At 37.5% G+C, this 24,446-nt stretch overlaps 1 protein-coding gene across 22 annotated transcripts in view; it reads right to left on the bottom strand.

The window, feature by feature from the left end:
• The window catches only part of TCERG1 (transcription elongation regulator 1), a 51,448-nt gene extending 27,423 nt beyond the window's left edge, over positions 1-24,025 (bottom strand). For 4 of the 22 annotated variants that reach the window (XR_011257026.1, XR_011257027.1, XM_069589940.1 and 1 more), the window contains exons 1-10: positions 23,747-23,845; positions 17,476-17,701; positions 15,259-15,411; positions 13,950-14,283; positions 13,534-13,653; positions 9,411-9,653; positions 5,107-5,169; positions 3,750-3,950; positions 2,962-3,074; positions 1,950-2,038 (exon numbers count right to left, since the gene is read on the bottom strand). Coding sequence is in view for 16 of the 22 variants with exons in the window: in XM_069589940.1 (XP_069446041.1) it covers positions 1,950-2,038; positions 2,962-3,074; positions 3,750-3,950; positions 5,107-5,169; positions 9,411-9,653; positions 13,534-13,653; positions 13,950-14,283; positions 15,259-15,411; positions 17,476-17,701; positions 23,747-23,805 (1,601 nt within the window). In the remaining 6 variants the exon portion in view is untranslated. Of the gene's footprint in view, positions 1-1,949; positions 2,039-2,961; positions 3,075-3,749; positions 3,951-5,106; positions 5,170-9,410; positions 9,654-13,533; positions 13,654-13,949; positions 14,284-15,258; positions 15,412-17,475; positions 17,702-23,746 lie in introns of all 22 variants that reach the window. The other 18 variants (XR_011257028.1, XM_069589942.1, XM_069589945.1 and 15 more) reach the window with 7 other exon arrangements.
• Between the last annotated feature and the right edge of the window lie 421 nt (positions 24,026-24,446).

The following is a 24,446-nucleotide window of genomic DNA, read 5'->3' as shown; positions in this document are numbered from 1 at the left end:
GTACTGCAGTCCATGGGGTCGCAAAGAGTCAGACATGACTGAGCGACTGAACAACGAAGTCTAAGTGAGGCTGCCTTTATTTGCCATTCACAATTTGTTTGTAACCTGTGTTGGATTTTAACTTATGAAAAATTTATCTTTGAACTTATAGTATTTGAAATTTCATATTTACCTAGACTGGCATGGTGACTATTTTTATTTACATATTTATATCAATTGATTAATTGCTGATGCATTTCTTTATTTCCATAGGTTTTTACTCGGTATTATGAAAAAACTGAAATATACAGAATATTCAAAGAATGTCTCTAGAACAGTGAACACAATATACTGACCATCTAGATTTATTTTTTTAGATTTAGACTTAATATTTTATCACTATCCTTCCTCTGAGTATCTTGCCAGTCTTATTTTTTTGATATATTACATGATGCAGATTATCAGTACACTTCACCCTAAGCACTTTATCATGCATATTATTAGCACAAGGTAGTTTTGTGACACAAGAATTCTTTGTCCATGTGTTGAGTGCTTAGTTCTTTCTGACTCTCTGCGACCCCGTGAATTGTAGCCCTCCAGGTTCCTCTGTCCATGCGGATTCTCCAGGCAAAGAATACTGGAGTGGGTTGCCATGCCCTCCTCTAAGGGATCGAACCCAGGTCTCCTGCACTGCAGGTGGATTCTTTACCATCTGAGCCACCAGGGAAGCCCTGGTGACACAAGAATTCTTTGTCCATAGTATTTCTATTAATTCTGAAATGTCCTGACAGCTTCTCACTCCACACTGACAGCTCATAACACTGGAGCTGTATTAGCACAACTAGGTAGGGAAATAACCAGAAAAAAATCTTAAACTGTCTTTAGTAATCATACTGTTGCTGACACTACTGGTCTTATCTGTGGGAAAAGTAAATGAGTAAATATGCCAAAAGGCCAGGTTTTTCGATCTCCGCATTACTGGCATTTGGGCCAAATAATTAATTCTTACAGGGAGCTGCCCTGTATATGGTAGGGTGTTTAGGAGCAGCCCAGGCCTGTAACTACATGCTTTTAATACCTTCCACTTACGACAACCAAAAATGCCTGCAGACTTTGCCCAACATCCACTTCAGGGAGGAGGGGGCTAAAGGGAGGAGGCCAAAATTACTTCTGGTTGAAAACCACTGACCTAGGCAAAAATCAGCAATGACCACTAAAATCACACACACAAAAGGAACAACTAGATGTATCCTGAGGGAAAGGTCATCATCAGTTGGTCTGCCAAAAAGATCAAACATAAATTTCATCACATCTCTGTAACTGCCTGCTAAATTTACAGGAAATTCAGAATGGAGGATTCTATTAAAAAGTACCACTAGGATACAGTAATAAAACCCAGACTGTGGGATTCTATAGAACAAATAATAAAACCAAGGAGAAAAAAGGAAACTAAGTTGAAAGGGAATCTACACATTACAAGACTCAAGAAACAAGCCAACTCATTGCCATGAGTAGACCGAATACAGATTAAACAGAATAGGTAACTAAAGTCCTGATGTGGGGAGAGGAAGAAAAGGGAGAACCAAACAAAAAAAGCAAAGAAAAACAGACTACTCAAAGCTAAGATAAAAAGATGTACTTTTACAAAGTTCTCATAAACATACTCATTTATGAGAATATATATAAAAGCAATTTTTAAACATTTCAAACAATAAAAAAGGAGATTCAGGATCTTACAGTGGTTCAAATCTGTAATTATAATCAGTAAATATTAACAGAGAGCTCTGTGAGAGCAAGACACTGCAGCAGTTGAGTTTTAGATTTGAGAATCCAAAATAAAACAACCAAAAAACATTCAGTATTTGACATACTTTTTTTCAAGTACCTTCTCTATCTATTGTGTAATAATGTAATAATCAAACATGGCAATAAATAAATAAAACAACTTACTAATTAAGTAACCTACATACCACGGAGTACCAGGAATAGGGGTAGTAGCTACTGGCTTTGCCTTCTGGGCAGCTTTTTCTTCCTCAGTCATCTCTTCTTCTTTGGGCTCCTATGGGAAATTGTATTACTCCCATTAAATTCATATCACAAATTTATACTTGAATATCCCACAAACACAAGACTGCAAATACCTTAAAGTAAAACTAACATAACGTCTGTTGCTACCATAGAGAGGGGAGACTGAGTCAGAATTTCTAAATCTTTGCCCCTTAGGCAGAGCTGAATTCCACGACAGTAGAACCCATTGGCTTCCCAGATGGCACAGTGATAAAGAATTTGCCTGCCAATGCAGGAGATCCAAGTTTAATCCCTGGGTCTGGCAGATCCCTGGAAGTAGGAAAATGGCAACCCACTCCAGTATTCTTGCCTAGAAAATCCCATGGACAGAGGAGCCTGGTGGGCTACTGTCCATGGGGTTGCAAAGAGTTAGACATGACTGAGAAGGCATGCACATAGAAATAAAGACCCCGTCAGAAGATGTTTCTAACTTAGAGAGTCACTAACTATCTGAGTAGAAACAAGGAAAGGGGTATAGAATATTCGATTTCTTCATTTAAGGTTGTTTCTTTTTCTGCTAAATTCCTTACTCAGCAGAACATCCAAAAAGCAGAGCTCTTTTAGTGCTGTTCAGAGATTATTCCATGCAAGAAAGGACAGGTAAAATACAATGAACAATCCCCAAATATGAAGCTGTACTTAAAATTATAACATGTACCAGTCTGTAAGTCAGGAGGAGACATCAGCTCTGGTCTAGGGCCCTTTCTTTCTAGGGGGTCTTTGGTTTCATGTAAGAAGTAATTTAATGAAATTTTCAAAGGGAAAATTAAATTACAAATTTCAAAGAACCCTAAAATTTCAGGGATCAGATTTACAGCAATTATCTAAAACTACAGCAAACAGATTTTCAGTTACCAGTAAACTGCACCCAACAATCAACGCTGGCTCTCACGTCAGTAGGAAATGGCCCTTTACCTCCTTTATCTCCTTTATTGGCTCTTCTTTAGGATCCTCCTCCTCCGTCTCCATTGGCAGAGGTTCTTCAGAAGGTTCTTTAATTGGCTCTTTAATCTTCTCCTCTAGTTTTTCTATTAAAAAATGGAGATAACATCATGCAGTGATTCTGATGTAACTTCTGATGAACTCTGAGACTAAGAAGTTAGGATATTCCATTTCTAGCTTTTTACCACAAAAATAAAACATTCTTCCTGTAATATCATACTCAACTTCAAATACCTTGCTATAGTAATTAGGAAACTGAGCAGAAAAGAACTACTGATTTCAGAAGGACATAAAAGTCTTATGTTCATGTATCATTTTTGCTACAAATGAAAGGGATAACATATTAAAAAAACAGAAACAGGGTATGAGTCCTCTTCCTCCAAGGTTCCAACAGCCTAAAGTTTTTCTTCAGCACACACACAATACACACATTCCTTCCTGGTCACTACTATCAATCTCAGTAAGCATGATGACAGTAATTCAACAGCTAATTAGGCAATTATGCAATTCCTGACAACAGTAAAAAATATATCTGTTACTGTGGACATATAATTTAACTTCTCTAGATGGTAAAATGACAGACAAACCTGTAAGCAGAACAACTGTGGCTTTTTAAATAAATACATTATCAATTCAGTGGAAATAAATAATCCAACACTATATAAACAGAAAATCCCTCAAATGTTTTAAAAAGGAATTAATTCAAAATTTCAAATACCATTCTATGTATACTATGTCCCACTAAGTCATTACAACTATACCTTTTTCCTTTAGCTCTTGGGGTTTTTCCCAGGTTGATTCTAATGTTCTATTATTATAATAATATGTCTTCCCATCTGCTGTTTTATATTCAGTCCACTCAGAAACTGCTGTTGCTCCAGCTAAGGTAGCAGGTGAAGCTGCAATAGCAACCTGGGGATGTATCATAGGTACGATAGGAGGGGCCATTCCTGGCAATACACCTAAAAGAAGAATAATAGAAAATATCAGATCCAAGTACCAAATTGTGATACAAAGTAAAACTTTAAAATATGAGCTAAATCTTTCTATTAAACATCAATAAATGAATGAGCCAACTGAAACAAAAAAAATCATATAAAATATTATTTAATTACTTAAATCTGGCTTACTTCTAATGCCTAAATTAGATTCAGAAATTCAACCCAAGAAGTACCTTAAAGTCAGAAATTTGCGTCACACCTATAATGAAATCTTGATAAATCATAATAATATAAAACTATAAAAATGATAAGTTCTCTAAATTTTATAAAGAATTTCTTAAGTTCTAATGACATCAAAGCAACAAGCACATTTACTAAGAATATTTCCTGAGGTAAAATTATTTTCTTATTCTAAGACACCTAAAAAGGATATGAATAAAACTCTATTTCAAAGTAAATTATTAAAAAAAATAAATAAGCAAAAATAAGTCCCTGACTTTGTTATCAAATCAATTTTAGCATACTAAGTGATGAAGTCACATAGCCCTGTAAACTCTGACAGTTTATTATTTTCCAAAAAGAGAGCAAAATTTCTTTTATTTTTAAAAGATAAGCCAAGATTTATATTTTTCACCAGACAGCTAAATAAGCTGGTGCTACATAATCAAGAATGTGAATTAAAATTGGAAAAAAATAATTTTCATATCCTATACTAGAATTTAAGTTTCAGGTAGTTAACTTCAGTAACTTTAAAATGCAATTTTATACTATACACACACAAATATTCACACACATAAACTCACTAGCATGCAAGCATAATCACATCACTTTACACATGGAAATGATTTTTTATATTTAACTTAAAAACACACATCAAAAATAAAATTAAATGTTATGAATATGAGAATGAAGTTGTTTACACTTATTACAGAAATCAAGATATAAAGTGATCTGACCTTATTTGCTTTTGTGAACCAACAAAGCTAATACTACAGGCAACTGGGAAAATTAAGTGTTGGCCAAATATGACAACTGTATTTATACTGCTCATTAAAAAGAAAAATATAAAAAAAAATCCACTCACTTGGGCAAAATAAATAAATAAAAGGATAAACAACAACATTCACTACCATGCCAACTTACAGACAAAACAAACTAAGATGGTTTTAAAAATTACCGGTCTTGGTGGTAGCGACTGTCTTTACATACGGGCAGCTGACTATTTGCATCATTGCTACACCTGTAAAATGGATAAGCAAGCATACGTTGGAAAGCTGCCATTGTATGTCGGCTACCACTGGGATTCAGGGAAATAATTTACCACTACAATTTAGAATGTTATTTCCAAATGAAAAAGACCAAGGATGGAGTAAAATTTCTGTTTGACATTTTGTGGGAAGTGGTGCCAAATTCAATGATAACTAATTCTAAGTTATAGCATCAATTACCTTTTCATCAAACCAGCTGGTAATTTTTGAAGGAGTCTCAAGAGTTTAAAGTCAACAAAGGAAGAGTCCCTTCATTACATATGCATAACAGGTTTCCATGTGGGACATTTTGCCACAGGACATCAAGTCTATGCTGCTTAAGAAACCAGTGAAAGGCAGACACAGCATGGCACTGACAAGACACCTTCTCTGTGCTGCTGCTAAGTGGGAACTACATGCAGAAGCAGAGGCATGGAGCACAACCATGCAGAAGGAGAACAGTAAGATAGGACAAAGAGTGAGGGAGCAAGGAAGAAAATTAAGTAGGAGACAGATCCAAATACTCTACTGCAAATACTAACAAGGGCAAGGATGAAGAGGAGGGTAGCATTCAACTGAAGACAGAATATCCACGTGTAGTGCCTGCTCTGTGGAATGCCGTGGGCTTGGGACACTGGAGGTAGGCTATCAAATTAAGAAAAATACAGCCCCACTGATGACTACATGGGTTGATTAATTTAGAAACCTCAATTTGTTTAAGCTAGCTAAAGGAATGGAAATTACGTACAGTTCTGAGAAGAATGAAGCCTCATCACGATGCAGTACAATGATGATAAAAAGGGATTGAAAGGAAAAGCTGGAAAACTAAGATTTTTTTAATTGAGGAAAGTTGAAATTAGAGTGAATTTTTAAAAATTTTTAAAGGAAAAGGCCTAAAGCAAAGGGTTTGGAAATTAAATTTTATCTCCTATTTGTTTTGGCTAAAAAAATACTAAACCTATTTTGGTACTGACAAAAATTAAAACGAATAAACTATTTTCCCCACAAAGTACATGAAAAGGAATTCTTCATGATTCAGAGAAAAAAATTAAAGCTAAACCCCTGGGTTTATAAATAATGTGCCTATGTTCACTCACACACACACAAAAATACTGCCAATTTTTGCAAACTGCCTTAACTTCTTAATTACATTTTAAATAAAAACATAAAGCTAAACCTTCTATTAACACTGAAACTAAAACAAATGCACTGGATCATAAAAGCATGCTGAGTAGCTATATTTACAGTTTTATTTTCCATGTTTAAAGAAAGCAATGGAAAAATTCATTTGGTTAAGGAAGTTACAACATGTATTAGGTTTAAATTAGTATAAATACTGCCATCTGCAGGACCACTGAGCCTAGTAAGCCAGCACTAGAAATTCAATTCTTAGAATATATTAACTTTATTCTCAAAGATTGTTCCTGGAGACATTCCCCAATAAATAATTTCAACTATACAACTAAAACAGAAGAAAATCCTACCTACTGATATTTAGGCCTAACTGCCATTGTCTAATATCAACTGGGCCAACAGAGAACTCTTATATTTGACTATCACAGGTCACGATAAAAGAACATGTCTCTTTCCTCTCACGTTGAAAAGACCAAATTAATGGTTTTCTGAGGGTGACTATATGCATACCATGAAGACTCACAAAATAACCAAAGAGCTAAATTTTTAGTCTTCTTTTTACTCTTTTTAAATTTTTTTTAAATTTTATTTATTTTTTTAGTCTTCTTTTTAAAAGGAGCATTTGTTCAATTTCCCTACAACTCCATCCATCCTCAAATTATGTTCTACCAGGAAATTAGAAAATTCCATTTAGTATTCTGGATAATCCTGATGTCACTGACTATAAACTTCTTAAAATTCCAAATAAGATTTTACAATAGAAATCCTATAATCCTAATCCAATTCACTATCCCAAAGCCCACCTCTGAAGGTTTTATTTTACACCTAACTCTTCCACTCCTTTCCTTCTTTTTGTTTGAGTATCCCCTCTTTAATCATCCTCAGAGCCATACTGCTGTCTCAAACAGCATTTAAGGCTCCAAGAATAATTACATCCAGATCCCCCATTTACCTTACTATAAATATTCAACAAATATTACTTCAAAAATATTAATATTACTTTCTATAAAAAATTAGTTCCCTCTCCAAAGAATCTTTGGTATCATGCACAAAATTTTATAGATTATCTAATTCAGGTCATCTTCCAACTGACCTACAAAATGTCATTAATGGCTGCCATTTATTAAACATCTTTTGCTGTCAAACTTCACAGATGCTACCTCATCTGGTAACCCAAATGTTTACCAACTGTAATGGTGGGAGAGGGCCAGAGAAGACCAAAATATTCAAAGACAGCTGTAACTGAAGGGATTTTATTGTGAGAAAATTCCACTTCCTATAAAAATAATTTTGGCTATTCTTTGGTACTAGCAAGAGTAGCTACTCTTTGCTAGTCATTGGTACTATTAAGAACCTCCATAGCAAAACCACTCTTTTAGATAACAGCCTTTCCAATGTTTCATACATGTTATTATGCTACCTCTCAATCTTCTCTCTACAGAATTAACAACCCCAGCTCCTTAAGATGACTCAGAATTCAGGATCTGGTCTTAACACTGTCCTGGCCCTGAAGCAGACCAAGAGTGCAAGAGGTTATATCATGCTTTTATCCATTTATCACTTCATTTTCTACAAAGAGTATTCCAAACAGGAAAGTATGTAGCTGTTTATCTTTAATTTTGACAAAGGGTAATACCTAGTATTTGAGAAAATTTATTTTCTTCTTACTTTCAAATGATTTCAGTTTCTTAAATATTATATACTATGCATTATCTAACACTACAAGAACATGAAAAAGATTTTACAAAAAAACCCACTAATTCTTAAATTTCTGGCTTCTTTCTTCCTCAGGTATAATAGCTGAAAGTATTCTTTTCAAAGTAGTTACAAGGAAATAGACAATTAGAGCAACAGTGATAATTCATGTGTACAACTCTTAACAGCTGTATCACAACCCTATTTTACACAAAAACTAATGCAATAAAGCAATAAAGCAGCAGTCACGTGGAAGAAATGTGAAATTAGACAGGAGGCCTAGGTTCTATTCATCTTTGCTACAAACTAGCCTTGTAAACTTGATCTCTTTAGTGAAAGTGTCAGTCGCTCAGTCATGTCCAACCATGGACTATAGCCCACCAGGCTCCTCTGTCCATGGGATTTCCCAGGCAAGAATCCTGAAACGGGTTGCCATTTCCTCCTCCAGGGTATCTTCCCAACCCAGGGATCCAAACTGGGTTTCCTGAACTGCAGGCAGATTCTTTACTGTCTGAGCCACCGGGGAAGCCCTGACCTCTTTAAAGGATCAATATTTTCAACTATAAATCTAGGAGAACAGACGGTGGATTAAGGAGTAAATGTGTCTGACAACAACAAACACTCTCCTATTTAGGATGCTGAACACTATCACTGTTTAATTCCTATGGGGGAAAATTTACTCCAAAATCTTTTAATTCCTTTTCTAGTTGAAATGATTTCCCCTAAGAAAATAAAACACATGAATTCACTGCAATTATGTAAACATTTAAGTGCTATGTTATACTTCACAACTGTTACACGGAAGCATGCGTTTTGTTTCACACGAATTTTTAAAATTATATGACTCACAATTTTTTCAGTATAACATCATTATTACGAGCACAGTATTTGGATCTGAAGTGCCCAGACTCAAACCCCAACACCTTATCAGCAGCTATGTGACCATGGGCAAATAACCTTAACCTGTCTGTGTATCTACCTCCTAAGATGGTGGTGAAAATTACACGACTTGTTACATGTAAAGTCCTTGGACCAATGGATGATATATAAATCACTTGTGGTAACTCTTATGACGTGATTTCTTAACTTCATACAGTCAATCCCTTAAAATATGGCATTTAGAACATATTTACACAGAAAGATGATCACTTTTAATTCATTGAGGCCATTATCCAAAATGAGTGTAGCTTTAAATGTGGCTCTAATTTTAAGACATGTAAACAACAATAACAAAAAAGGACATTTACCAAAACTGAAGAGAAAATATTGCAGTTAGCCATGAATCTTTCAAAAATGTTTCAAACAAGTGAGATTCAAGGCAAATTTCAAATGTAACAGACACATGAGAACAAACTAACTGACAATATGAAACATAGCTGGGAAACCGCTATCACCCGCCGGTTACCTGGAAGTGGAATTGGCATGCCGGGAAGGGGGACTCGGAACGGAGGCACCATGACAGGAGGGAAAGCAGGGATTGCTGCTGCTGGCTGAGGCACTGAATGCGGAACAGCAGGCGGCAACGTCTGCGGGTGCGGCTGAGGAACGGTTTGCACAGGCGTGGCTGTAGGAGCAGGAGTTGAAACACTAACTGTAGGCGTGGCAACTGAAACGGCAGAACTTGGGGTCTGATCTTGTGTTGTGGGTGCTGATAAGAAATAAAACAAAAATATGTATCACTCGTTCATAAACGATTTTACTATACTCATTCATCATTCACTCATTCAGTATTTAAGGGCCCATTCCATGCACTGCAAGCTATTTATAACAAGGTCTCTGTCTTCAAGAAGCTTGAAAATAGTCAAATGAAACACAAAAAATAACTAAAATACAAAGTGAGATGGGATAAATGTACAGGAGTGTGAATCAAGACCCAAAGACCACTTCTACTGTGAGACAGTACAGAAAATTTTATACTGTGATGATAGGCCTTGAAAGATTATGATTTTAACAAGGAAAATGACAAAGTGAAAAGAGAAAATAAGCAAGTGGTGAGAAAACTGAGTAAAAGCAAAGAGTAGAGGACAAAAAGGAATTGTTTAGAAAACAGAAGGCAAGCAGTTAACTAGTCAAACACTAGGCATACCAACAGAACCAGTAAATTACAACTGGAAAGGTAGGCAAGAAGCATAATCTGGGAAGCCTTGAACACACAACTAATGAGTTTGCACTCGACTGGGTAGGGAAAGGGAAGAACTCATGTAAATGCAGAGACATAATCTGAAAGAATCAACACCAAACTATATCTGTATACACTCTCTTGTTTTTACTACACATGCTTCAGATTTGATTTTTCTTTTTTAATAAGAATGCATTCACGTGTTATTGTTATTTATGTGACTTCATGAATGTAAAAGGGATGGGTGGAGGCAGAATGAAGGTTTCTGAATGACAGTAATAATCACTGTTCATTTGATGAATTAACCTGGCAGATGCATAGGAAGAAAAGGAAAAACAGAGATGTGAAAATCAATTTCAACACATCTGGAGTTGTCCAAGAAAGGAAGAACAGAGGGAAAAAGATATGCAATAACTCATGACTGACTGGATATGAACAAATGGAGTAAAAACAAAAAACAAAAAACACGGATTTCTTTATAATTATTTCAAAATAAAAAGGTTAAAAAAAGAGGGGAAAAAAGAAACCACTCAGGTTTCCAATGTGAGACCAGGAGACTGTGAAATTTAGGATAATCTGGTTCTGCTAAAACATTCTTTTTAGATATGAAAAATAAAAACATTTCACCCCCGGTAATCACACAGAAAATCAAACTGTGACTCGCGAAATATATAAAATTCATATTTCCCTTCCTTAAAGTTTCAGTTCTCAAATGTAATACAGTACAAAACTAAACCATCTAGTTCCAAAACAAAATTTGTTTTTATAATTCATTGGTAACAAATACGTCATCTTTATCTTGACAGAAGGAAAAATGTCAAACTTTACCTATATTGGACTAAGAATGAATTCATCAAATTTATAAATAAAACAGTGCTTTCCCAATCTTTATGCCAATTTTATTCTAAGGGAAAGCACACTGTTTAATGCAAACCACCCAATAATTCAATTGAAAAATTTGTCACTATCTTTCCTTCAGCTCCTAACAATGAAAAACTCACTTAGGCTGGGAAGATGTGTGCAATTTCATACTTGTTAATGAGGGACTCACCTTGGCTAAATAGACAGCAGGGCCAAACAAGTATCTTCAGGGGCCCAGGAATGAATTGGTGGTCTAGCATAGACCTAGCCTTAGGGTACAGTATCATATTAATATAATTTTATAACAGTGTGAAAAATACAAATTACATGCAACATTTGCCCAGTCCCATACATATACCATTTATCATTTGTAATCTACTGCAATGGCTGAAAATATATCTAGTTATTTCCCAACTTCCCTGAGAAGTAGGATTTCATCAGCATTTTTCACAAACTTGCACAAGATAAAACGAGTTTAGGCTCAACTGGGGTTAAAATATAAACTCCTTAATTTTTAGTTCCATTTACCCACAGATTTATACTGCAGTTAATAGAATTACACTTTTTCAAAGTATTATGGTAATAGTACTTAGTAATATTTGTTAAAATTATGATAGAAAGTACTGGAATCAGGAAAATGAGTTAGAAAGGGATCAAATTTCAAGGGGAAAGGTACACCAATGGAGGTGGCAGAAAGTATTCACTCATCCTCTTGCTGAAACAGGATTTTCTGAATTTGATTAGTACCCGCAAGTCATGACAGAAAAGGGACAAAGGAAATAAAAGAATTAAATGAGGAGCTGGGAGAATGGTAGCTAGGACTTTATAGTAAGTAAATTTCTATTAACTCCATTTGCTAAAATGACTAGTATAACACTAGAACTCAAAATATACTACTAATCCAGCCTCGGACCTTAACTAAAGACAAGTGACTACCTCTAAGAGATGGAAAAAATATATTAAGAATTATAGTACGGTAACACTTCATGACAGTAAATCAAGCGAAATAAAAATAGATGTCAGGAATACTCAAAGACAACATCAAAACTGATGTTTAAAGGCAGTAAAAAGAACAAGATTTCACTGTTTTGTTCTTAGAATAAAGATGTTCCTTTCTATCACTAAAGAGTAGTGCAAAAAAAAAAAAATGAAAACACAGGAATTCTGAATAAAATGGTTAATAACCACAAGACACTTATGGGCCTACTGACAGACCACTCCAATACAAAATGGAATATAAAGAGAACAGTTCAAAGTTTTTGGATATCCACTTTCCTTAACAAGTACTACGGACTTCTCTTTCCGAAGAAGGCAGGGAAAAAAACAGAATCAACACAGAGCCTCCCCCATAGACCCACACTGCTTTTAACGATCTCCATCTCCCATTTCAACCAAAAGTACCCCATAAAAACTGGCAGCTTTCTGCCTTGCCGCACAGATTTAAGAAACATTTGCCTATAAAAAGGCAAAAGATCCTCAACCAACTAGCTAGTATCACTGCTAAACTTCTATATTTTCAGAATTCAACATAGCTACAGAAGAAATCAGACTAATAAAGCATCATTTACATCTTTCTATTAAGCATATTTTCTCCAAAGTGATCTAAAAAATATCAGATAAGGCCTTTAAAAAAACTGTCTCCCTATCACAGGTACCCTACTACTTCGGTTACTCCTTGTATAAATAAAATCAAATTTTAATTTTTAAAATGACTAGATTTCTCTTATTTCTTATAAGATAATATACACTAATAATTCCCTAGTCCCCAAAGCTACTGGTGGAGGGAGAAGAGTTTCTTTTCTCCCCCTTATTCTCACCTATTATCCAGGTAGGAAAAGACTCTAAGGATTGTAATTGCCTTATAAGGATAACTATGTATCTTCATATCATATTAAATAATCAAATCAATAAAATTATTTAAATATTTGGGTGCTCAATCTGAACCTGCAGAATAAGTACAGCATTTATATATAAAAAAACAAACCCAGAAACAGTATCATAACTATTAATGACAGTCTTTTAAGCAAATTAACATTCTTCTCTCCTCACCCCTGAAATCTGTTCATCACTGCTAATCTTTAGAGAAAAGACGTACCTTTGGGCTTCTGTGATTTCATACCTGAAAGTTCTCTTACCTTTTGGACTGCTTCTAACTCAAGTCCTCATTACATCTGCCTGCACATCATTCCAAGGCCTATCTACCTTTAAACAAGATTACTGCAAGTTTTCCTAAGTTTCCCCAATTTCAACACTAACCAAAAAATGAGCACAAGAAAAAATCTTCCAGAATACTGAATTTATACAAACCACCTAGCGCCTGCCTGCCTCACTCATCTGCCTGGTTCTTAAAACTCTCTATAACCTGGTCTCTTATTCAATATATTAACTAATAAAAATCCTCCCACCTAACAATCTTACAAACTATATTTACCGTCATTTCCTGACCTATGTTTCCCCCATCTGAAACACCTCTCTGAAATTTTGAACCTATTCAAATCCTATTACACACCCTTTATGATCCATCTTAATACCCATGTAGTCCACTCACTTGTCTCTCCGTTTTCTTGAATTCTTATATCTTCTAGCTTCGCTGTATAACTCTGCACACTATTTTCTAATTGTTTCACATGCATTTTTCTTGCCTCCTCAATTAGAAAAACTGGAAACTCTGCAAGATAGGGGCCAAGACTCACACTTATTTTGCAAATCCACAGCACCCAACATTACTGTTGGCCAGGTTGAACAGCTAACTCTGCACTTTTCCAGTTTAGCTTCATGAATTTCAATTGAACAAATAATTTCTTCTACTGATACAAATTTTTGTTTTAGCCGAAAGTCTTAATGTCAAAAATGTATTTTAAATAATATCAAGGATAATACTTAAACTAGGACCATAAGGGAATGCATTCCTACTTGTCCATTTCTCTAGTCCCTAAATGAAAACACACGCTGACTAATACTCACTTGATACCGTCTGCGAAACTGAAGAGGCAGTTGTGGTGGTGGAAGTGGTAGAGGATGGGGTTGATGATGATGTTGAAGTAGATACTGCAGGTGCTGGGCTACTGGTCGTGGGGGTGGGAGCACCGACTGCTTGCGCCTGCACTTGCACTTGCGCCTGAGCCTGGGCCTGGGCCTGGGCCTGGGCCTGAGCTTGTGCTTGTGCCTGGGCCTGTGCTTGGGCCTGAACCTGCGCCTGGGCTGCAAGCATAGGCGTCAGTTCTGACTGTTGAATAACCTTAACTCCATCTGGCTTGGTCCATGCAGATTCACGTGTCCGAGCATTATAATAATAAACCTGCAGAAGAAGCAAAATCATCAGTTTCAAAGAACCTGTCAACTATTATGTATAAGTAATATAATTATATTTTGTCTTAAACAGCATTTTTTTAAAAACCTAGAAAAGAGAAAGTACATCAAAATTGGCTGTTCATATGAAATTATTGGTAATTTTTCACTTTTTCCTTCTTCCTCAATTTTCTATAAAGAGCACATTGTATTTTTAACACATCAAAAAAGGAGAACCAAGGCTATGTTTTGTGCACAGTTAACACAGCAGATCTAAGACCACTATCCCTAGAAAGCCACTGTCCACCATTCCCTAACTGATAGGAATGGCTCAACTATTTACGCAAACGATGCAGTTTATGCTCTATACCTGCCTTCCTTCTGGAAGTCTGAAATTTGCTAAGTGCAAGACAGATGGTACCAGATATAGGATCAGTCCCCAATGAAAACCTTGATTCCTCAGCTCAGGACAGCGTCCCTGGCAGACAACACTTTATCAGTGTTTTCACAATTCCATGGCACAGGAATTAAACACACTGTTATGAGACTCCAACTGAAAGGACTCCTGAAAGCTTGTGCTTGGTTTCCTTCAGACTACGCCCCATGCACCTTTCTTTTCTTTGCTGGTTTTGCTCTGTATCCTTTTTCTGTAATTAGTCATAGCTGCAAATACAACTACCTGCTGAGTCCTGTGAGTTCTCCCAGTAATCACTAAACCTGAGAACTGTTAGGGGACCTAAGGTGTGTATTTAAAAACACAGGTTTCAGAATCACAGGCAAACCTATGAAGGTGCTCCAGGCCACCTCATGTCTGTGCAAAAGTCCAATCAAGTGAACCTTTCCTGGAGTCCCGCCCTACCCTGGCTTACTTGAGTTTCATTCTTGATTGGCAAGGATACAGTCACTGATCTCAATCTGCCAAACTCCCAGGTTTTACTCTTCTGTCACCAAGAAGGTAACAACCTAACTACATTTCATAATTTACCTTCCCATCTGGAGTTTTATTTTCAACCCATATCTCCTCAGTAGGAGGCAGTGCTGGAGTTCCAGGAGCAGTCACAGGAGGCATTCCTGGTGGAAACATCATACCAGGAGGAGGAGGCATGGTTCCCATGGGTGGAGGCATGAAAGGTGGTCTCTGTTAATTCACAAGAAGTAATGTCACTTGTGTTTGTCTTTTTTCCTTCAAATTATTACTAAATTCTACCCAAAAGGTAAGGCACTGTAAGAGATATTAGCTTTATAGTAAATTCAAATACATTTACCTAAGTTGTTGTGTAAGCAAAATTTTTCTGTAATAAAAATGATTACCAAACAAACTAGAAGAAAGTATGTCAAGATACTAATAACAGTCATCTCTGGGTTGTAGAATTATAGGTGAGTTTTGCTTTATTATTTATACCTTAACTGCTAGTTCATATATTGGGCACTAGATTACTTTCAGAAGAAAAAAACTGATTCTCTTAACACCAGCCACCCAATGCCTTGACAGCTCACCTACAACAGGAACCAAAAAACTGTAAGAGAAATGTTATTTTACAAATAACAAGTAATAACTTAAAAAGAAAAATCAGATATACCTAACCTTTTATTCTCTTTTCCTATAAGAAAAAAATTATTAGCTAGGAAAACATTTATTTCCTAGTTTTCAAATAATAATAATGTAGCTCACCAAAGATGCTAACATTACTAAGTTTAAAAGATACAGTAAAATAATTATTCACTTTACTTTTGGGAGAATTTAAATGGTATATATTACAATTAGAAAAATAAATCTCCTGAAACCACCACTGATTCAACACTAGCCCTCATAATTCCTTCAATGATTGCTGACTCAACCCAAGATCCTGAATCAAAGAATTTAACTGTAACTGCTATATCTTACTCACTAAAGCAGAAAAAAGGTCTGCAATTCTGAAAACAGATTTTGAACAGGGATTAAAAGATTTCCTCTATAATCTACAAGTAACATTAGAACTTAATTATCCAAAGCATCTTAATCTGGATAATGGAATTGGCACTATGCCAATAATGTGAAAGTTATCTGAAAATTATTTGGATTTAATGTAAAATCACACAATGGTCCATCAAGACCAAAAAAAGCATCACATTAGGAAGCATCCCATTACAACATCTGATATATTTCCATTAGAGGGTTACATTAACCCATTACATTTTATAATATTCTACAAGGAGGTTTAACTCTTAAAGGCACAAAGTAAATTCACATATAACAAGTTATACCACAGTCAACAAGTCAAAAAGTTACTTTGTATTCTAATTCTAAAGAAAATATAAAACCATTTAACTGTTTAAGAGGGCTGGGGGGAAAGGAGGGACAGGCTGTTATTCTAGGAAGGTAACAAAATAAGCAAAGTACTAAAATCTGGTGTTTCTGCCATAAATACAATTCTATCAGAGCTAACATCACTTAAATAGTACCTCATTATCTCTATTTTTAGTAAACTCATTCTTGATTATCTAAACTAACAGGAGGCATGTGATACTACTGTATTTGGTTTCAGAACTGTACAGGTTAAATAAACAGAAAACTCAAATAGTCAAAAAGAATATAACCTCAAAAGTAGGTATTTGAGAGTTGATACCTTCATAACTTCACTAAAGAAGGATATATGCTTCCGGTTAAAACACTAGGAAAATTTCCATTTAAGGAAATTTCACAAAAATTCTATTTCTAAAACTGAGACACTCATATTTTTTCCTGGGAAAGGAAAAAAATTCAAATACTGTGCTTACAAAATGTGCTGATTGTCACATTCTAGATTCTATACTAGGGATCATTCGTGGAAAAAATTCTTCAGGAATAGATAGATATATATAGGTGTATTTAAACTCATTAGTAATATGTATCATTGAAAACAAACATCGCTCTCTTTACACATAAGCTTTCAAATATCATTTCCCATAAAGATTATTAAAGACAATGGTCAGAGATGAAAGCAAGTTAGAACTACCTTATCAATCCTAATATACATATTTTTTCATCACCATATAAATTTCCATTCTGAATTTCCATATGAATTATCATTATCAGTGCTTTTGAAGCAACACATTAATATAAAGATGTTCTCTTTAGTTCTCATTCTCCTATAAACCCAAGAATACAAGTTTTAAAACCAAAACTCATACATACTATTGACACTAACCTCAACAAAGAAATAGCTATCTCTACATTCTTTACCTGAAGGTGTGGAGGGCCCATAGGTGGAGGAATCCCTCCTGGAGGAGGCATTGGTGGCATATTAGGATCAAAAGGGGGACGTCCAAATGGGGGCCGAGGTGGTGGTGGAGGGCCTCGCATCATACCAAAAGGTGGAGGAGGTCGCATCAGAGGTGGTGGGCCTCGCATCACTGCGTTTGGTGGGGGAGCTGGGCCTCGGAATCTCAAGGCCTGCTGTTGAGCCATCCTGTATGGGAAACCAAAGAATAAAATTTTCTTTCTCAAAGTAAGAAAAATATAGCTACTAAACTCTGATTACATCAAATTTTTAAAGCCCTTAAGAGCAAGCAGAGTTGGAAACTCATCATTTTGTATCACTGTAGCAGAGTGCATCAGTAAGAATGATCAATGGACACCAAATCTAGGAGGAAATGAGGGGGTTATTTGCATGGTCTTAATGTATCTTCCCACATGTTTCTTACAATAGAAATAAGGATAAACAAAACACTATGGAATAGAGAAACTGACCTAATACAACTGAGAGGGACACAATACCACCTAGTCCAAGCAAAATGTTTAACCTCAACATAATAATGAGTTATTCGACAAACACAAAATAATGTTCTAACCAAGGGGGGAGCAGGAGTATATTCTTCAGAAATGCTGTTATAAAAAGAAGAAAAAAGGAAGGCTGTGGAAATGTTCTAGATTAAAGGAAGCCCAAGAGACATGACAATACAATTCCAACTCTAGACAGGATACTAAACTAGAGGGAAGAAATACAATAAAGAACATCCTGCATTAACAGACAACACCTGAATAAAGACAAAAGATTACTTTTTATCAGTGCAAATTTACAAAGTAGGTAACCGTGCTGTTCGTCAGAGAAGATCACTATTCTCAGAAAACAAGCACTCGAGTATTTAGAGGTAAAGGGCCATGCTGTGTGTGGCCCTTTACCACAAATGGTTCAGAGTAACAGAGAGCACGTATGTGACCAAGCAACAAAGGAGAATAGGTAAAATATTAACATTAAGCATACTATTTTTGTTTTTGCGACTTTTTGGAATCTTGAAACTACTTCTAAACACAATGTTTTTATAGCAGGGGAGTCTAACAGCTTAAGACATAATTAGCATTCTCATATAGAAGGAAATGCCCTTCTGTACACTGCACGCCACCCCAGTCCTCAATCTCTAGCTAAACACCTTTATTTTCTCCATGGCATTCAAGCAGATAAGCAATATCACATTAGATGGTTTTCTTTATCTCCTAAGTGCTTTTTTTTTTTAATAATGTTTTAACTCTTACAAGTGCTTACTGGGCTTCCCAGTTGGTTCTAGTGGTAAAGAACCGGCTTGCCAATGCAGGAGACATAAAAGATTTGGGTCAGGAAGATCTCCTGCTGGAGGATGTGGGAACCCACTCCAGTATCCTTGCCTGGAGAATCCCATGGACAGAGAAGCTTGACCTGCTACAGTCCACAGGGTCACAAAGAGTTGGACACAACTGAAGCAACTTAGCATTCACACAATCAACATAACTCTGAAATAGATTTTATCAACCTCACTTTACAGATTAAGGCACACGAAAGTAAAACAACTTGTCCAAGGCCACACAGCTGGTTCAGTGGTAAAGACAGTATTCAAACACCAGCGAAAGGCTCTTACAAACTACACCATGCTATGTAAGCCCCTTTAGAGCAAGAATTGTCTGTCCTGTTCACCTTTATATCCCCAGCACATAGTTATTTATGCCTGCCCATATGTCTGCCCATAGTAGGGCTCAAACAGAGCTTCCTTAGTGGCTCTGAGGGTAAAGCGTCTGCCTGCAACACAGGTAGACCTGCGTTCAATCCCTGGGTCAGGAAGATCCTCTGGAGAAGGAAATGGCAACCCACTCCAGTACCTTTGCCAAGAAAATCCCATGGACGGAGCAGCCCCGGTAGGCTACAGTCCATGGGGTCGCACAGAGTCGGACACAACTGAAGCAACTTAGCAGCAGCATAGTAGGGCTCAGTATTTGCTGAATGCACCAATGAGTATGTAGGTGATACTGTACCTTATAAATAGGGTATGTAGAATCTTATAAAAATCTTTACTATAATATACCATTGTGAATTTACTGAGCATCTGTCACAGTCTACCTAGTAGCTACAATAATTCTCTCCATTATAAACATGAAATTTACATTCCAGTGCTCAGGAGAAGATTAACCATTATATCCTCATGTGCATCTGATAATAATCATTCTGACACTCTGGCCTCACCAGATTCTTCCAACTTTCCTACATTTTTCAACCCTGTGCTTAAGACTACCCTTTCAACTTTCTCTAAATTTTCCACATTGTAGTTCAATTCTGACATTTAAAAAAATCCTAATAAAAGAACCAATTTGCCTTCTAGGAGAGCACTAGGATTGTAAACACATCCAGAACTACTATACCAAACACATTTCACCAAATCTGCAAATCATCCTACACTCAATGGTAGAAGTATGAGTTAAAAGCAATGACTGAAGAAACAATAATCAGCCTTTTTCAAATTATACGCACTCCCAATAGGCTGATGGTCACTGTTACCGAAGCAATGTCTTAACCTTTGGGACAGGAAAAATCTTCACTAAGGAAAGATATTCCATCTCAGCCTTCAGCTATACATTATTTCTTTCTTTTGAATGTCACACTTTCTAGCTATAACTTAAGTATTTTAGGCTCTAAAACCATGGGAAGTCAAATCAGGGCTCTGCCTTCTGTTTCAGGATTCTTACATAGTTTCTGAGCCTGAATATACTCAGATTTAAGTGAGGGGCACTGGGGACAGAAATGAAACCTCTCTCTCTGTTCAATAAGATAATCCCCGTGAAACATTTAGGATGGTACCTGTGACACAGTGAACTATTTTAACCACCATTACTTTCATTCTCCCACAAAACCTAGCATAGTACTCTAACTGAAAAGGTAGATGCTTTCAAATGTCTGCAGTGAAAATGGTAGCAAAATTCACATAATTTCCTCTATCGACAGCCTCAAGTTGCCATTTTCTAATGTCAGATATGTATAGCACATGTGCTGAGCTCTTTATATGCAGTTTATCACAACAACCTTACCCGAAGTGAAGGGTTAAAGAAGCTAATGAAGTACTTGGAACAGTGCTCAGCACATTTTTATCAGTATAGTAACAGTAGTAATCAAAACCCATAATTTAGTGACTACTAAAATTACCTTGTTAAAACAGTATTAATATTAGTAGCAGTGTTAATATTATTATAATCATTATTAGCAGGCTCTATATAACCTGGCCGTTGCTGATCTCTCTACAGACTCTAATCCTTTTGATCAACTACTTCATTACCCTAAAGCCTCTGCACTTGTTTCCTCTGCCTGGCATGCTCTTCCCCAGAGCTTTATGTAACAGACTCTCTCATTCTTCAGTTTAAGGTCCAAGTTCTTTCCCACCTTAGTCTCTCCCACCACCTTTCTATCTCATTACCCAATCTGAGTTTACAACTATGAGGTAAATGCTATGAAAAAAAATCTCACACTTATTTAGTTTTATATTACCTATACTCACTAGTATTTTCTCCTTAGTATACTGATGCCACCCAGAGCCCAGAAGCCAGGTGTTCAATTACTGTTTTAATAATGAGAGTGAACCCTAGGTATTTCTTCTATACCAAGCACATTTATAGGGACATTATGTACTAAGCACTAAGTACATGTACTTAGTACATGTACTAAGTCTTTCAATCATCACAAAAACTCAATGAGATAAGTTTGGCACCGGTTTTACAGAGGAAACTATAGCACAGAAAAAGAACTTGTTTCATGCTAGTTAGTGCTAACACCAGCGTATTCTTATTCCCAGTATACAGTTGAGGAAATTCAGACAAGCACCTTGTCATAAGTCATAAAGCATTAATAAGTAAATAAAGGCCCTGGGTAAAGTATCTGTACCAACATGACTCTAAAAGTTATCTTAATGATTCTTACTCATAAAGGAATAGAAAGGTATTTGGATCTCCAAATAAATCTTATTGTGGATTATTCGCATTCCTACCACTTTGGATCTTTATGAAAATAGAAGCATACACGCATGAACAGAAATGCAGAAATTTTTTTCCAAGAACAAATTATTTCCCTCAAAGTACTATATCTAGATATGTAATCTTCCCAATGGTGAGGACTGCAAATACTTTAGCACAACAGAGCAAAAAATTTTAAATGCTGATATATGGGAGGCAAATTATAAAGTAGACTAAGTGAGGAAACCTAGGTCTTAATCCAGACCCAGTGACCTTGTGTAAATCTCTTCACACTTGTAGGCTGATTTCCTCATTTGATGTGGTTAGTTTGAAATTTAGATCAATCTTAATTAGCATGGAAGCTCCTGGAGGACAAAGGATTTTAGTCTGGTTCAAGACTACTGCCAGCACCTAGGTCCGTGACTCTTATATAGCACACAATAAATGTGAGCCCAATAAATAGACCATCTCTAAATCTCCTATAACAATTTATTTACAATATATATACCTGAAAACCTGATTCGCGAGGCACTATGATAGTGACAACACCATGACATATATTCAGAATACAAAAACAAAAAATTAAGCCCCAATTTCTGTCATCAGAGGCCACAAAAAACTAATTTCTCTTAAAACATGAGAAATGCTAAAATAAAAGTCTGTACCACATGCTGTGGAAGGAATTTCCAACCCCAGAAGTTAAGGTATAAAACATTTGCAAGAGAACACCTAATTTAAAGCACTATTCAAATCAGTTTTGCAGCAGTGTCTACACTTACTATTAATAAAATCTAAAAGGCTACTCACTGTAAAACTGAGAAGTAAGATACTCTCTTAAATGCAAAGTAATGTTTCCAAATCAATCCATAAGGCTAGCTTAAGTACCTCTGGAGATCAGAATCAGGTATAACCCTTTCATCACTAATACTAAACGACCCTGGCAACCGCACTGTGATCACTTAGTATTGAAGTATACACGTGGGGTTTAAAAGATTTGAGATCCATCCCTGAAATAAGACTTTATTCCTGCCAAACTAAAAATTTTTGTGACAATTCATCCTCTCAAAGACATGCTTTTTCCCCTCCTGAAAACTTTATAACAATACCCAGTTTCCTTATACAATTTTATCTGGAGCTCTAGACAATGCTAGAGTCCTCGTAACTTATTCTACTCTTCCTCATTCTCAAAGGATGTCAACGGGCACTATTCAGAATGGGGGCTAAACATCTGAAATGCCATTTTTTTCCATCCAAGAAAAAGACAGTATCAAACAGACGTAAAGCTCTGTACCTCGTTTTCCTTAAAAACCACTGACTAAAGATTTTTCTCTCCACGACACTTAAAAATTCCAGAGGCAGCCCAGAAACCAGGGCGAGAAAGGTCACTGCTGCCGTCCTTAGGGAGACAGCGTGGGCAGACGACTAGAAGGGAGGAGGACAGAAAAGTGCAGGATCCCAAGCCTGGCTGCCGGCGTTCAAGCCACTTCCTGAAGCCAAGATTCTACCAAAGACACCTGGCTCTACGTCAGTTTCCTCACCTGAAGGATAGGCAAGTCACTTAACTGAAGGTGGCTCTTGCTCCGGGGCCTGCAAAACGAGAAGAGCAACTACTCCAAAAGGTGGGTGTGAGGATCACAAGAGAAAACACTAAGAAAAGGGCTCTCTGGCTCTCGGAAGCACGAAACAAATGACTGCCGCTATTGTTACTCCTCATAAACTCGGGATAAGGGATCAAACGATAAGAGAAACGGAGGCCGAGTGAAGTTAAAGGAAAGCAAGCGACGTGGGCAAAAAGGAACCAGGCGGAAGCGGGGACACCAAAAGGCGGCGGAGGACGTTAAGAAGGCCGAGCCAGGACGCCGAGGAGTTGCCCCGCGGCATGGAGGGCTTCAGGGAGGAAAACTGGGCCCGCGGCGGCGCCGAGCTGGGAGTCAGGCTGAGGGCCGCCCAAGCGGAGGCGGACTGCGTCTGAGGCGGGGCCCCAAAGCGGGAACCCCGGGCCCAGCCTGTGGGCCGCAAGCTGCTAGGGGCGCCTGGGCCCCACGAAAACGGAAATGAGCGCCCCGAGAACCCACAGGAGGCCGCGGCCGAGACCCGGCCCGGCTCCCTCATTCAACCCGCCTTCCCTTCCCCCTTCTCCAACCCCATGCGGTCCCGGCTCTTAGCCGCCGCGCCTCCTCAGCCCACCCTCCACCTCGGTTCTCCGCGCTGCAGGCTTAGCCCCTGGGACGCCAGAGCGCCAAGATGTAAGGTGGAGCAGTGCCCTTACCTGAGCTCCCCGGGGTTGAATCGCTCACCGTCTCCCCCGTCCCCACCACGCTCCGCCATTACAGAGGGCCGCTTTCATCCACCCGCCGACTGGGCGTCCCCTATTGGCCGGGTGAATCGTCAATCCCGCGAGAGAGAGGCGGAGATAGCAAAGATCTGTAAGGTGATTGGTCAAACCCTCCATCAATCCCCAAGGTGAGGGTGGTGTCTGCCTTATTATTGGTTAAAGGGCCCGCCGACTTTAAAAGCGGTATGGAGACAGTCAGTTGATTGGTTGCTCAGAGGCTTTATGGGAAAACGAGACTTAAGCAACGAGGAGCCGCCGGCGCCCTCTCGAGGTTAGCGTAACTAGGTCCTCCCACGTACGGCTAGGCCTGAGGTAGCCACGTGTCTGTCGGCTTCCAGGAAAGCCAAATGTGGGGCCATATTGTCCTCGGGCTGCCGTCTGTGGGGTCGCACAGAGTCTGACACGACTGAAGCGACTTAGCAGTAGCAGCGGCGTTGTCCTCGTACCGGTCATATTGGCTCGGGCCTTGACCATTTCTATTGAGTGAGCCAATCAAAAATCGACCTGGGTCTCCGGTAAACCAATCACAGGGTTGTTGTACAAACGAGCTGTTTCCCAGATTTTTAGAATCTAGAGTCCTAAGGGGCCACCACTCCAGTACTCTTGCCTGGAAAATCCCATGGACGGAGGACCC

This window comes from Ovis canadensis, chromosome 5, assembly GCF_042477335.2.
Source record: "Ovis canadensis isolate MfBH-ARS-UI-01 breed Bighorn chromosome 5, ARS-UI_OviCan_v2, whole genome shotgun sequence".
NCBI classification, from domain to species: Eukaryota; Metazoa; Chordata; class Mammalia; order Artiodactyla; family Bovidae; genus Ovis; species Ovis canadensis.
This window is presented reverse-complemented; position numbering and strand designations above follow the sequence as displayed.